Genomic DNA, 16026 nt, shown 5'->3' with positions numbered 1-16026 from the left:
AATCGTTTTCTCCATTGACGAAACTTCATATTACAGACGGATCATAAACCACTAATCACGATATTTGGATCGAAGAAAGGCATCCCTACGCATACTGCAAATCGACTACAGCGATAAGCTGTAACTCTCTTAAACTATCAGTTTAAGATGGAGCATGTGTCATCAAAAAAGTTAGGACACGCGGATGCACTGTCAAGGTTGATTCCAAAAAGAAATGAAAGTTTCGAAGAGACGGTAATTGCAGCTCTTAAAGATGAAAGCGAATGCTCAAACTCAATATGCAATATGATCCGTGAACTCCCGGTAACTCTAGAAGAGATTAAAAGAGAAGCTGCAAAAGACGTTTTTATAAAGCAAATGAAAAATCAAGTAGGACGGACGGAAAGAAATAAGATGGCAAGAGAAATTACACCTTTTTCCATTTGCGAAGATGTGCTTATGTATGCCGATAGAATCGTAATTCCACAGGTATTACGAAAAAGAATGCTAAACGAATTTCACACAGGTCATCCTGGCATTTCAAGGATGAAATCCCTAATTAGAGGTTACGTATATTGGCCTGGTATGGATAAAGAGGTGGAAAACTGTGTCAAAGCGTGCAAAGGATGTCAGTTAGCAGCCCGAGATCCGCCTGTAAAAACGACCCCGTGGCCAAAGACGGACTTGCCCTGGTCACGACTGCATATTGATTATGCCGGACCCCTGAAAGGTTTTTTTTACTTAATTGTAGTGGACTCTTTCTCCAAATGGCCGGAGATATTCAAGATCAGACATCCAACATCAAGGAACACTGTAAGTGCACTTGACGAAATTTTCAGCCGGTTTGGTGTACCAAAGACCATAGTGAGTGACAATGGTACAGCATTCACAGGTTACGAATTTAGAGAATTCTGCAACTCACTGGATATACAGCACATCACGACGCCTATTTACCATCCTAGGTCGAATGGGTTGGCAGAAAAATTTGTGGACAAGTTTAAGCGGGCATTAAGGAAAAACATGAACATTGACACAGATGAGTGGACAATACAAACATTTCTAGCGATCTACAGAGTAACCCCAAATCCAAACAATGTAAATTCATCCCCTGCAGAACTTATGTTCGCCAGAAAAATTAGATCCATTTTCGATAGACTTCTACCGGATAAAAAGAAAGTTACCAGAAAAGAAAACTTTAATGTAAAGTGCTATTCCCCAGGAGATAAAGTTTATTTAAAAAATTTTCAGAATGGAAAAAATCATTGGGTGGACGGTATTGTTAAGAAAAGAATTGGGAACATGGTCTATACTATTCAAGGTCCCAATTTTGTCTGTAAAAGGCATATTAATCAAATCCGTTCCAGAATTTCGGAAAATACAGAGGAAATCCCAATGGAAATGTTGTGCGACACATTTGACATTCCAAAACCGGTGGGTATACATGGACCCATGAATGTATCTCCTGAACATACCGCACGGGCTGAACAGAATTCTTTACCAAAGGAAACTCTGACCAAAAGGAAGAGCACACGTAAAAGGAAAGTTGTCAGGCGTTTAAGTCCTGATCCTAAACGGAAGCGATATTAAAGCTAAAATCGGGAAGGTTTCAGCTTCAGGGGGAGGTGTTATAAGGGACATAATTACGGATAGCACCGGATACGAAACGATGTATAAAAGAGCGTCTTGAATTGTCTTGGAGTCAGTTCAGTGGTACGCACTAGCCCGACCGTCTCGCGTCTTACACTCTCCAAGTGTAGTCAGGATTAACCAAGCTCCCAGGACGAGCGTTTCGCTCACACACGTTAAGTTACCTTTTTCCTTTACCTTCATTTACGCGTATATCAACTTCAAGGCGAGCAGCCATTTTGTATTGTGTATTATTCGAAGTACGAATAAACCTTTTTGTTACGCATTCCACTCGGCGTATTTTGTCATGTTATTATATACCGTCAAAACGGGATATAACACTTAGTTCACAAGTGACAGAAGATGCAGATATGTGTGTCAAAATAAACACAGAAATTCTAGTTGCTACCTATCTAATAAAGCATCAATGAACCGAGAATAGAAAGTTTCTTACTGTGTTACTTGCATTAATAAAATAAAAAAAACTTCAAACTAAAAAGAGAATTGTACATGTTTTCTTTGTGTCTTATGTGGACTATCAAAAATTACTAGCTGCAACAACAATGAAAACAGCAAGCATAATATATGTAAACAAATAGCCTTGCCAGTTTTAATTCCCTTTAAGGAGAGTGACATAATATATTCTACTTAATAGTGCCATACTACATTTCTATTGCTATCCCATGAGAGCAGAATTAGATACAAAGTCGGGTTTTAATATGAAGAATATCCAGCTCCCTAAAAAGGTGGCACTAGATTTGAACAAAAATAAAAACTGCCTCAATTTTGAAAAATTTCTCCTTCAGTCACTAAGGTCAGAAAAGATGATGTGGTCAGAAAAGGTACTGATACCTGGGAGGATGGTTTCATGACAAAAAATAGATATTACACTATTATTCCTCCCCAAAACGAAGGGGTGATGCCTGAGAAGATGGTATTATGGCAACATAGCCGATACTACAGTACCCACTTTCCAAAAACGGAGGTAATGCCTGAGAAGATGGGATCACAACAGAACAGATATTACACTACCCTGTTACACACAAAACATGTAGGAGGTAATGCCTGGGAGGAAGGTATCATGACAAACAAACATACTACACTAACCGCCTCTCCCTCCCAAAGGAGGAAGTAATACCTGTGCTGATGATTTTATGAAAAACGATCATAGACTACACTATTTCCTCCTCCAAGCAGGAGGTAATCGATACAGACTCGCTTGTACTTGGCACTGCAGACTTGCTTGCAAGCCCTCGTGCATCTGACTTCAACCATACTTCGCTTAGACTCTACAGACGCACTTGTAGACTAAGAACATGTAGACCCACCTGCACATCACTTAGCACATTCGCGATCACATCACTTAGACTATGCAAACGCACTTGCAGACTAAGAACCTGCAGACTCACTTGCACACACATAGCACTTTCAACCACACCAAAGACACTGCAGACGCACTTGCAGACTGAAAAACAATTGTGCAGACCCACTTGCACTCACCAATCATTCTAAACCAACCAGACCAAGACGCATACACCACCGAAATTTCTCATCAACCTTGCAGACCCACTTGCACTCATCATCCTGACGATCCTTGCGGATACATTCGGAAACATCTGCACAAATCTTTGACATTGTTCCTTTTCTATTTGATAGACAATCAATTATCCAAGGAGAGGGGCTTGTCGCGGTGCGCTTACATCGTGATTTATATTTTGATACGCCAGCCATTTTTTTCATTTGGGAACAATCTTATATACACCGCTGGCGGCAAATAACTGTTTTCTAAAGTCGAACTGAGGCGAAGTAAATCTAATTTCAACTTTTTCTCCACGAAAATAGATTCCGAGCAGAATCGAACATAAACAGAATCAGTTTACACGTGAAATTCTTTTGGTTGTATTCGATTCAGTGGAGAATTAATGCTATTCATTTGTTTTCTCTTTGAGACCGGCGTGTGTTGTAATGATACCTTCTCATAAATACAACAGCACATTGGCAGCCAACCCTATAGTTTCAGCCGGGCACCAGGCCCGGCCAGAGGAGTGGAATGGCAACGTTGACGCTACCAGTCACGTCGATCGAACCCACCAGCTGAAGGATTCCCAGCGATACCAGTCGTCTCAGCAGCAGTTCAAACAGCCCTTATCAGGGCTAATAAGTTTTTTCACAAATGCGATTCACCACTGCTTGCTTCCCGAGACCCACCAGCAGCAAATTTCCCAGCTCGCTCCAGCAGCTTCCTACTCATTCCCGCAGCCTTTCCAGCCCTTGGTGCTTTCAGCTCACTCCTACAGCCTTCCAGCTCGCTACAGCAACTCCAGCTAACTCCTGCAACCTTCCAGCCCTTGGTGCCTCCACTTCACTCCAGCAGCCTTCCTGCTACCTCGCTTGCACCTTGTTCCTCCGGTCTGCAACCTCGTTCGCACCTGGCTCCCTACCGACTGTTTGTTCCTTAACACTTATCCTCCATTCTCAGTGTCGTCCGTTCCTTAACACTGACTACCTCATTCTCCATGTCCACCGTCGATTCCGGATCGCTCTGACGTCCAACCGATCGTTCCAGACCCAGCGAGCAATCCTGAACCACGCTACGTCTAGAGTACCTGTTCCAGACCTTCAGACCTTAGCCTCCAGTGACGTGCGACCTTTCAGGAAACCAGCATCCTGATCATACAATTTTTCGTTTCCTTTGCAAATAAAAGGCGAACCCTCGTCTTTAACCAAATAACCTGTCATCCTTATTTACTTTTTGCCTGTGTCTGCCTTGTTAGTTGTTCGATCGATTGTCTCCAGACGACCGGCCCCACAACAATATCATGATAATAGAACAGATACTACACTATTCCTCTCAATTGAGCATTGAAAAATACAACAGTACATTAATAAAAGCCAGACAGATACCAAATCGCCATTAGTAATAGATGCTATTATATCACAGCCTTATTATTGCATTGTTTTGTCACCTATTATTTGGACTCGGCATTTCAAGAAATATTTATTGTGCTCGTATATGTAATAAACATTATTTATAATTACATTTCCCTGCTTTGTGTTTTTATTTTGGTCGATTATTTTCTTATGATTGTTATAGTTTCCAATCCAGTAAAATAATGACATTTAATTATAATTATAAGTATATATATATATATATGTGTGTGGTACGGGGAAAAGAGAGGTTCTTTTGTATATAGAAAAGGCAAAAGTGGCGTGCGCGTTTTTGTATGTTCAGCAAAGGTTTTTTTTTCGGGGTGGCGTTCTCGAGAGGGTTACTATTTTTTTACAACTTTTTATATACTCCCTACATCATAACATCTACGATTTGCGAAGGGACGGACGGCGTGTCTACATTTATTTTGATCGACTTTTATAAAATTCACGCTATTCCATCCTCTCACATGTTTGTTAATCTTTTTCGAATAAATAAAGCAGAACTCACAGATGCAAAGGCGTCAGTGGTCTTTCGTGCTGGCATGTCTTGAAAGTAATTAGCTTTGATCAATGTCGGGGAAACCCCTCATATCAGACAACTGCTATTCATTTGGACACTCCTTTTTTGTGGGGAGCTGGTTTTTCCCAACATCATGGAGAAACAAATAAATGAAACAATGGAAAGCTTAACTAGCCCTCAGCCAACGTTCATTTCTGCGTATTCACTTAGTAAATCAACTTTTTGATTGACATCGCTGAATTTAAACACTTTTCACTTCCTATGGCCTCGTAGCGTAGCAGTAAAATGTCACGTTTTCTTTCACTTTGTTTTCCGCCTTCGCGTCATGGGTTCAAGCCTCTCTACCTACTAGCACTTTTCCTATTTTTTTTTTTTACACCTCCAAACATCCAGGCAACGCTAGTGTATAATATAAATCTCGCCTGTCTGTTTAAATGTATGTATGTCTGCCGAAAACTTTCGACAGATGCGACAGATTTTCACGGGATCGGTTTCGTTTTTGAAGCTTGACCCTTCGGACGACAAATATCGAAAAATTGGCTAAAAAAATTAGGTTCCTTCACCCTCAACTGGGCACTTTTCTACAGGGAGGGGTCGTGTTTTTCGCCGATATTTTTGGAAGTTATCGCCTCTTTTCTAGCTTTAATTTAAACCTTCACCACTTCCGGTTTGGCAACTGACTCAATGGCAAAGACATAACGTTTTTTTTTTTCACATTCTTTTCCTCCTTTGCGGTAGGGGCTTGAGCCTGCCTACTACCATTTTTTTTTTATCAACACACACCTCCAAACACCCAGGCAACGCCAGCCACCCAGACTAGTTTCAAATAAATGTTAAATTTATATTAGTGCATCCGTCTCCACGTATGCCAAATTATTGCGAGAATTTTTCCGCAACTCTTCAGTGAAATAGAAAGCACTTTTAAAAAGAAATGAAAAGAAACTATGTCATTATATGGTCCGTTAAGACTTAAGTGAGCCACAAATATTAGTAGTGCATACACTTCAAGCTTCGCTGATCTGTACTAATCTTACGTTACATAATTGGAAAAAAGTTTGTGATTATTACGTCTTTATTCTTGGCGAGAAAAGAGATGACCCCACCAAAATATGTATATTTATAGTTATTACACACAGCAGTATGATCGCAATAACTGTCAAGTCAACTGAATAAACATAACCGAACACTTTCGCCTACACGATTTAACATGAACAATGCTGTTGATGTGACTTGACATGGTACTAAATACTTCTGTCAATAAAACCGGTATCATCTCATTAACATGACCCGACACTGGCTCAAACAACTCTTTCGACAAAACCACCACACGGTCCCAGACAACTCTTTCGACAAAACCACCACACGGTCCCAGACAACTCCGTCGACAAAACCACCACACGGTCCCAGACAACTCCGTCGACAAAACCACCACACAGTCCCAGACAACTCCGTCGACAAAACCACCGCACGGTCCCAGACAACTCCGTCGACAAAACCACCGCACGGTCCCAGACAACTCCGTCGACAAAACCACCACACGGTCCCAAACCATGCTCTAGTCCAGCACCTTACAGATGCTAAACTTCTGACCGACCATCAATATGGATTTAGACAAGCCCGTTCCACGGCAGACATCCTCACTGTAATCTCTGAACGCATATACCATTCACTGGACAAAGCGGGAGAGGGCAGAGCGGTAGCTCTAGATATATCTAAGGCTTTTGACAGGGTATGGCATGAGGGTCTCCTCAGGAAGATTAGATCTTACGGTATCACTGGTAGAATACTTAACATAATTAAATCCTTCTTAGATAAGAGAAAAATCCAGGTTGTCCTCGACGGTCGTACATCTAAACAATATGATATAAATGCGGGAGTGCCCCAAGGATCTATCCTTGGACCTCTGCTGTTCCTGATATTCATAAATGACCTCCCCGACAAGATTGCCTCTGAGATGGGTATATATGCTGATGACACCACACTCTATAGCAGGCACGACAGGAAAACAAACGAACATATATCTAAAGTAATGGCAGAAACACTAGAGGATGACCTCCAATCAGTAGTGGAATGGGGACAAAAATGGATGGTAACGTTCAATGCCACCAAGACAAAACTGGTTTCATTCAATAATTACAAGAAACCTTCTCTACCACCTATAGCAATGGCCAACGACTCTTTATCTGAGAGTACGTCTCTCAAGCTTCTTGGCCTAACGTTCACAGGAAACATGAGTTGGAACACTTACATCGAGAGCATTGCCAGGGCCGCTGTGAAGAAGGTGGGCTCTCTCTACCGTGCTAGAAAACTTCTAACACCCGAAAGTATCCTGTACCTCTATAAGGCCACTATTCGCCCATGTATGGAGTATTGCTGTAATATTTGGGCCGGTGCATCGGCTACTAGTCTCTCGCTCCTTGACAGGGTTCAAAAGAGAGTCGCAAATCTGATAGGCCCTAAACTGGCATCTAAACTTCAGCCTCTGTCCCATCGTCGAAACGTTGCATCCCTCTGCCTGTTCTACAAGTATTATAATGGTGAATGCTCTGAAGAACTGCAAGCACTTGTGCCCCCACGACGTGAACACCCTCGACAGACCCGACAAGCTGCAAAATCCCACCCCCACACTGTAGAGATCCCTAGATGTAAAAGATCTTTCTACTCCAGTAGTTTTTCCCCAGAACTGCTAGACTTTGGAATTCCATTCCAGGTCACTGCTTTCCCAACTGTACTGACATGCATAAGTTCAAGTGCAACGTGAACCAACATCTCGCTGCCCTAATCCCTACATAGTACCCCAGTAGATGTTTCCCCTAATAGTAGCCCCCTACACCAAAGTGGCAATGTGCCTTGTTTGGGGTGAAAATGTAATAAAAAAAAAAATAAATAAATAAAAAAAATAAAAATAAAAAAAAAAAACAACTCCGTCGACAAAACCATGACATGCTACCAGAGAAACCTCAGCAGTTATTCGCTGAACAACTCTGGCGTTGTCTATTCATATTTCTTGGAGGAACTCATTTTCGCCATAGGGAGGCCCAACTAAGACACTGACATAAGAGTTTTCAGTGCTTTTGTACGTGCTTGTCACATCTAATTCTTTGACATTTCATAATATTCAGTTTGGGAACAAGGTCCAAGGATATACTCCAAACCTGAATCACTCCTGTTTAGTGGATTGAGCCATCTTCCTCTTCTCAGAGAATATTAAGTTCACAAGTAATCTTCAATCACATGTGTGTATCCAGTTCAGAGAGATTATTTTGACACCATTAGGTGCTATCATCCTCCCACATACAGAGTCTGATGTTCCCAAATCGTCACCCATCTGGTACTGACAAATCATATCATCACATAACTTTAGTTATTTTATTTACCTACTCTCTAGGAGGTGAGACACAAGGTCAGGTGTGGATTTGATGAAAATTTTTCTGTGGAACAAACTGGATTCGATCTTGATACATTCAGAAACAATGTTTTATGAGAGCAAAGGTATGTCGTCGACAAGACGACAACATGGCGACGAATCACACACGTGGACTTCTGTTATTGTAACACATGCATACGCATAAAAAGAGCTCTCGGTTGGTTTCAATAAAAAAGCGGGGCAATGTTGGCAGCTGGTTTGGCTGCCCCATACCCAGCATTACAATCTTCAAAGGAAGAAAAATAAAAAAAAATTTTTTAAAAAAACTTAGGGAGATATCAATGAAAAGAAAATGGAATCTTAGGGTGATATCAATCATACCAGTTATTATAGGTGTTACAGGGCTTATGAAGAAGAACCTGAAGTCATACCTAACTAATATTCCTGGTGAACCAAGTGCAAAATAGATCCAGACAATTGTACTTAAGGGAACAAGCAAGGATACTAAAAAGAGTTCTCGGTTGGTTTCAATAAAAAGCAGGGCAATGTTGGCAGCTGGTTTGGCTGCACCATACCCAACGTAACAATCTTCAAAGAAAGAAAATGAAAAAAAAAGTGAACAGATAACAAAATACCAAAGTCTTATGTATAAAATGAAAAGAAACTGGAATCTTAGGAAGATCTCTACCATTCAACTAATTATAAGAGCAACCAGATTTATGAAAAAGAATTTCAAAAACTATCTGGAAAACACACCCTGTGAACCAAATGCAAGAGCGATTCAAACAATTGCACTTTAGTAGACAGTCAGAATTTTTTTTTAAATCTCAGTTGGAATACATAAAATAGTGATTGAATGTTTGGCATCCCTAGCTTGAACAAACTGATAAGAAAATTGCAAAAGAGCAAAATGAACACGACCTGCCTTTAACATATGCGAGAACATTCTAATATAAACTCAACTCCATTCCTTACAAACAAGACATTTATCCTGTTCTTCATATTCTGAGTTTCCAAACCTCCAACTACAACTAAGACGCTATTCTCGTTGTAAACTTTTATATTACATGCTAATGAAGATGGCCAATAAAGTTGTTGGCTCCCTGGCAAAAAGAGGGTGGATCTGTAAATTCACCTTTGTTCATTCATCTGTCTGCACTTTTCTCAATAACTATGCCTTGGAATTTTTTGAAATTTTGCACAAACATTAAACATGATAGAAGTAAAAAAAAGTAACAGAACGGATTTTTCGGGAAAACTTTGGTTGCTCCCCTAGGAGTGCTTTTCAGTTTAAGATGGATAAAATTGACACTTTTGTGCTTATTAAAAAAATTGATGCCTTGGATTTTTATAAAACTTTCTGAAAAGTTGTAACTGATTTCTTTATAATTTTGTTTGTCTATACTTTGCGATAACTCTTGGGTGTGCCCCAGGGGCTCTTTTAGGGTTAATAAAAACACTCCATTTTTGGAACTATTTTACCATATTTGTCCAAAATTTTCTGTGTATGTCTATTCAGCAGTTTTGCATGGTGCTGAACTCAATTAAAATATGTTAAGGCCTTGGGGCTTTGGGGGCTAAATGAGGGAGCGGGATGCTGAACTTAGTAATTTTTTTATGCCTCGTTCACTGTGGATTCACAGGGGACCATGCATGCTTCACTTGTTTTACCAAGGTCAAGAGTTAATCAAGGACAAGGATTAACAAGATTGCCAGTTGGATGATGAAACATGTAGCAATAACAAAGGCCTATTTTCTCTTGTGAATCAATGCCCACCACCGAATGATTCGACCACACACTGACCAATCGGGTGGCAGGGCACATTGATTCGTCTATCCCCTAAGGAACGTCTTTAGCCCCTTTTGAGAGCGGCGGTCAGCTAGCAGAGAGAACTCTGCCAGCAACCTATCCACTCGACATTGCAGCATCGACAGTTCTCAGAAGACAACGACTGCCAACCATAGAGAACAGCTGTCTAATTGACACAGCTAAAGAACTTTTTATTCCTTTTTTAACCCGAATACTGTCCACCTTTCTGCTGCTCAAATAAATGCTTCCATTGTTTTGTTTTTAAAAGATGTTTTATTCATTTCATGCTCCATGTGTGATAAATTATTTTATTAGTGGGTGCTAACAAGAAAAAAAAAAAAAACCTTAAAGAGTACTATGATAGGATTGGAAAGAATGTACAAAATGGACAAAATCTTATTACTTTGAAGAACGGCCTCAACAGGTATTTGTTGGCATTGGACTTGAAAACAACCCTGTAAGGAAGAAATCCTGTGGCAATGTGTTCCCCAAATCAGAAATCCTTGGAAAGAAACTCGGCTTATGGAAATATAAGTTCTTTGCATTATTGGTAATATGACAAGTTCTTTTTAATGTTTTACAGCCGAGAATGAAAGATTAAAAATAAGTCAACCACCTTCCATCGATATAATAACATCTCTTCTGTGCGAATAACCTTTATTATTTCTAGTCTTAATTTTTTTTTTCATTTCTATAATTTTTAAATCTATAATATTAATCTCACCTGTCGGTTTAAATGTCTGTATGTATGTTTGTATGTCTGCCTAAAACTTTTGACAGAGGCAATGGATTTTCACAAGATCAGTATCATTTTGAAGCTCGATCCTTCGGATAACAAATATTGAAAAGTTGGCTAAAACATTAATTCCTTCACCCTCAACTGGGTACTTTTCTACAACGAGAAGGTTGCTTTTTTTGCCGATATTTTATTAAGTCGCCCTCTCTTTTCGATTGACTAGCCTTAATTTAAAGTCATCACTTCCAGTTTGGTGATGGACGCAACGGCAAAGATGTCATGTTTTTTTTTTCATATTCTTTTCCTCTGTCGCGGTATGGGTTCGAGCCTGTCTGCCTACTACCACATTTTTCTTTTTTTTGCTCAACACACACCTACAAACACCTGGTAAACCCCGGGCACCTAAGCTAGTTATAAATAAAATAAAGTAACTAAACCGTCATGCTTTTTTCTTTTTTTTTTTTAATATGAAGTGTGCAACCAGACTTCACAATCTGCAGAGAGAGGATGGGACAATGACCCCGAGCATCCAATCATTAAAACTATCTTCTTTTCTCATAATATTTATTAGTACTTATACTCTAGTTTTTGGGACATACAATCAAGGAGTTGGCTGCAGTCATCACCAGGGGGACATCTTGTTTTTTTTTTATCATTTTCTTAGGATTCAGACTAACTAATGTAACTAATCATATTCAAACTATCTCCTTTTCTCAATATGAGGACTTATACTCAAGTCATTTGGGTATACAATCAAGGAGTTGGTCCCAAGCATCACCAGACCTCTGTATGCTACTGTTCCCAATAATGTACCATCTCAACTGAGTATTTTACCTTGTTCAAAAGTTTCTTGAATTTTTTAAAGCAATTTTTGGGGCCTTGGCAGTAAGTAAATCACCTTTGCAACTCTTGTATAAGGAACAGCAAAGATATTTCTTCGTGATCATCATCGTGACGCCCGTCTATCTCTCACCAAGGTTTGGTTTGCCTGGATTTTGCCGTATGGTTTTTGCAGTTCATCGATAAATTTCATTGTTTGGAAACGGTCAGGTTATGATCCTTTCTGTTCCACATAAGTTGTAATTCTCCAAGCTCATAGCCTTCAAGCTGTTCAAGAAATGCAGGGCAGCAGCTAAGGTTTCTGATTTTTTCGTCGTCATCATTGTTGTGCAATATTCTGGTGTTTTCCAACAGTTAATAAACCCCAGCTCTTAAACCCATAAATAGTATAAAGAAACAGCTATTCATTGCACTCCACCGCTATTAATGACTATAAATAATTCTAAAAAAGAAATTATAAGATTTATCTCAAACATTTTATGTATACAAAACTTAAATATGGAAAAAAATTAATAAAAACAAACCTGAATTCTTTCAGATTCTACATTAAGCATGAGACCATATTCATCTTTAACTTTTGTGTCTGGCACGCCATAGTTTCCGACGATGGGGAAAGTAAGTGTCAGGATCTGCCCTCGGTAGCTTGGATCTGTAAGGGCTTCAGGGTAACTAAAATAAAAATGACGTTTATCAATATAGAATTAATCAAAGGATGTAAATGACCAATAGCAAAAAAATTATCTGAAATTCAGAGGAATTTCATAACATTAGACACACTCCACTCCATAACAATTTTCCAAGACAAAACGTGAGGAAAAAATGAAAGAGAAAAAACGATGAAAAAAGAAACATTTAAAACATTATTCTGTAAAATACAAATCAGAAAAATCTATAATACATTTCCATTTTTTGTTGTTTTGGAAATTTCATTTTTTCTAATTAGCTTCAAATAATGCCAAAAATGGGCTTCAAAATATTTTTTTTTAATTTGAACATGTGAATATTTTAACATTTTTTGTTTTGTTTTAGTAATTAACAAATAAAAATGAATAACGATCCTATCAAATTAGTCTGAAATTTTGGTACTTTTGTAGTATATAGATCATGCTGGAATAACATTATTATTAAGAAACTCATACTAGACGTGGAGAGGGGGGGTTCTCTTAACTATTCAATTAACAATTTAAGAAAGAATAGAATGTAAAAAATTACATTTAAATTAAAAATCTTAACTAATCTTATCTAATATAGATATACTTATGCATAAGCCTGATGAATCCTAGTGTGGATGAAATGCGGAATATCCTGTGTAGCTTAATCGCCATATATATTTTATAACTTACTACTTAGCTCTACCTATGTATTGAGCATTGCTGAAGTAAATACTTAAAGTTTACGCATAAATCTATACTTTCGTATATTAATTTATGTGGTTAAATGAAGTAGTCATAATATACATACATATTGTTTTTTATTATTATTACTGTTTTATCTGCTTAGTTACACATGTTTCTGTTACCGAATCGTATCTCTGATCCAGCAACTTCGTCAGACTTTAATAGAAGTGGTTATTATGATTTGGAAAAACAATATTAGAAAAAAAAGAAGGAGGGGAAAAAGGGGGGGGAGTTTCAATTCTGATTTGACAACATTTAAGTTTTAAGATTTAGCAATCAAATAAACATTGAAAAGGGGTGGGGTGTAGTTTAAAAACTTCAGCCAGACACGAATCAGAGTTCAGAGAGAGAGAGGAAGCGGATGGAAAAGAAAGGAGGGAAGGGTGTAAGACGTGTAAGACTTTGGAGGCAGGGGTAGGGGAGGAGAAATCGAGAGATAAGGACTGAATGGAAAAAGGGAAGTACAAGCAGACAAGGAGGTAGCGATCACTAGTGTACTGTCAGGTTGTTGCGGTGTCATATGGAATTTGACATATTAAAGATTTATGTGCAGTAACTAAGATGCGTCCTCTTAAAGTGAGCTAAGTTATATCCAATTTAAGTGATTTACCTATTTAAATGTATTTGCTATAAAAAAAATCTCAAAGAAATAAAGTAAATTAAGTTGAGAATTGCCGGGCATGTATTGAACACGTATAAAATCATAAAAACATGCCTGTAGGTAGCTATAGATGATGATAATAAAAATAATAATAGTAACAGAAAGTAATAATAATAGAATGATAAAGATAAAAATAATAGTAAATAATAAAAGTAAAGGAAATTGAGTAACATTCGCTTAGTAATTGTGTAGATACAGTGGGTATAAGATTATATATATATATATATATATATATATATATATATATATATATATATATATATATATATAAAATAAAAATGGGATATATCTCTATATAAATAAAATGAACTCATATTTTCCCCCGTCTGATTTTTACATTAATAGGATTAAAAATCAAGATATTTCATGCAAATATAATATGCACAAACGGCAGAACAATATCTGAGGTGTGTTATAGGCTTATTATTTCTCAAATTCCTCGATAATCTTAGATTTCAATACTTTTTCTGCTGAGAAGTCACGGCCAAAATCGGTTAAGATCAATGGAAGTGGTAAAATATTTTCTCTCTAATAAATTCCTCCTCCCCCTGCCACCACTTAATACCGTTTGGGGATCGTTCACAAGGAACAGTTGAGAAGAGAACACCGGTTTGGCTTCGTAGTTCTTTCATGTGAATTTATTTAAAATCACTAAACTAAGCTGCAGTGCTCTGTGGCGTAGTGGTTAGCGTGCTGGACAATTCATATTATATTTTCACGTTCGCGCCGACCTACCGTAGTCGTTTTTTTTTTTTTTTTTTTTTTCCTAAACAACTGGAATGGACTTTTCTTGGTGGCCGAACTGTTAACGTTGCAGATGTTTTGTTTTTTTTCACACTTTATTTTCCTACTTTTACTCATGACTCCGGGTTTGATCCTTCCTACTTACCTATCATAACATTTTTTAAAACTCCTCCCCCCGTCCCGGAAACAAACACTCGGGCAACGCCGGGTACCCCCGCTAGTATAAGTATAATTAACTAGGCGAGTTTAGTGCCAAATGCATTACATATACATACATATATACAGATACATATACATACATGTGTGTGTGTGTGTATATATATATATATATATATATATATATATATATATATATATATATATACACACACAGATACGCATACATATACAAACATGCATACACATAGAGAAATACAAATACACATACATAAAAAAAATAATATATTTATATTATTTTAAAATGAAAGTGGGATATATAAGTATAATTAACTAGGCGAGTTTAGTGCCAAATGCATTACATATACATACATATACACAGATACATATAATACATGTGTATATATATATATATATATATATACACAGATACGCATACATATACAAACCTGCATACACATACAGAAATACAAATACACATACATAAAAAAAATAATATATTTATATTATTTTAAAATAAAAGTGGGATATATAAGTAAGTATAATTAACTAGGCAAGTTTAGTTCCAAATATATTGCATATGTACATATACATAAATATATATACCCATACATAACATACATATACGCATATATACACAAACATGTACACATACATGCATATACAAGTGTATACACACACACACACACATGCATATACAAGTGTATACACACACACACACACATGCATATACAAGTGTATACACACACACACATGCATATACAAGTGTATACACACACACACACACATGCATATACAAGTGTATACACACACACACACACATGCATATACAAGTGTATACACACACACACACATGCATATACAAGTGTATACACACACACACACATACATGCATATACAAGTGTATACACACACACACACATACATGCATATACAAGTGTATACACACACACACACATACATGCATATACAAGTGTATACACACACACACACACACACATACAAGTGTATACACACACACACACACACATATATATATATATATATATACACACACACACACACCTACACAGGGACACACATACGTACATATACATGACCCATGCATACAGACACTCGTACATATACATACATATACACCTATATCCATATATATATACATATACATACATAAACATACAGGGGCATATACATGTACATACACATGCATAGATTTGAGGATGAAATAAGTAGCCTGAAGTTAGTAAAAGAAAAATAAG

General features: G+C 37.7%; 1 protein-coding gene across 1 annotated transcript in view; it reads right to left on the bottom strand.

Annotated features, from left to right (window-relative positions):
- Positions 1-16026, bottom strand: part of LOC145292057 (carbamoyl-phosphate synthase [ammonia], mitochondrial-like) — a 165484-nt gene that overhangs the window by 117852 nt on the left and 31606 nt on the right. The window contains exon 3 of the mRNA XM_080138102.1: positions 12334-12478. Coding sequence (XP_079994228.1) covers positions 12334-12478 — 145 coding nt within the window. The remainder of the gene's footprint in view (positions 1-12333; positions 12479-16026) is intronic.

This window comes from Euprymna scolopes, chromosome 13 (assembly GCF_053919585.1).
Source record: "Euprymna scolopes isolate OS-2025 chromosome 13, ASM5391958v1, whole genome shotgun sequence".
Classification (NCBI taxonomy): Eukaryota; Metazoa; Mollusca; class Cephalopoda; order Sepiida; family Sepiolidae; genus Euprymna; species Euprymna scolopes.
This window is presented reverse-complemented; position numbering and strand designations above follow the sequence as displayed.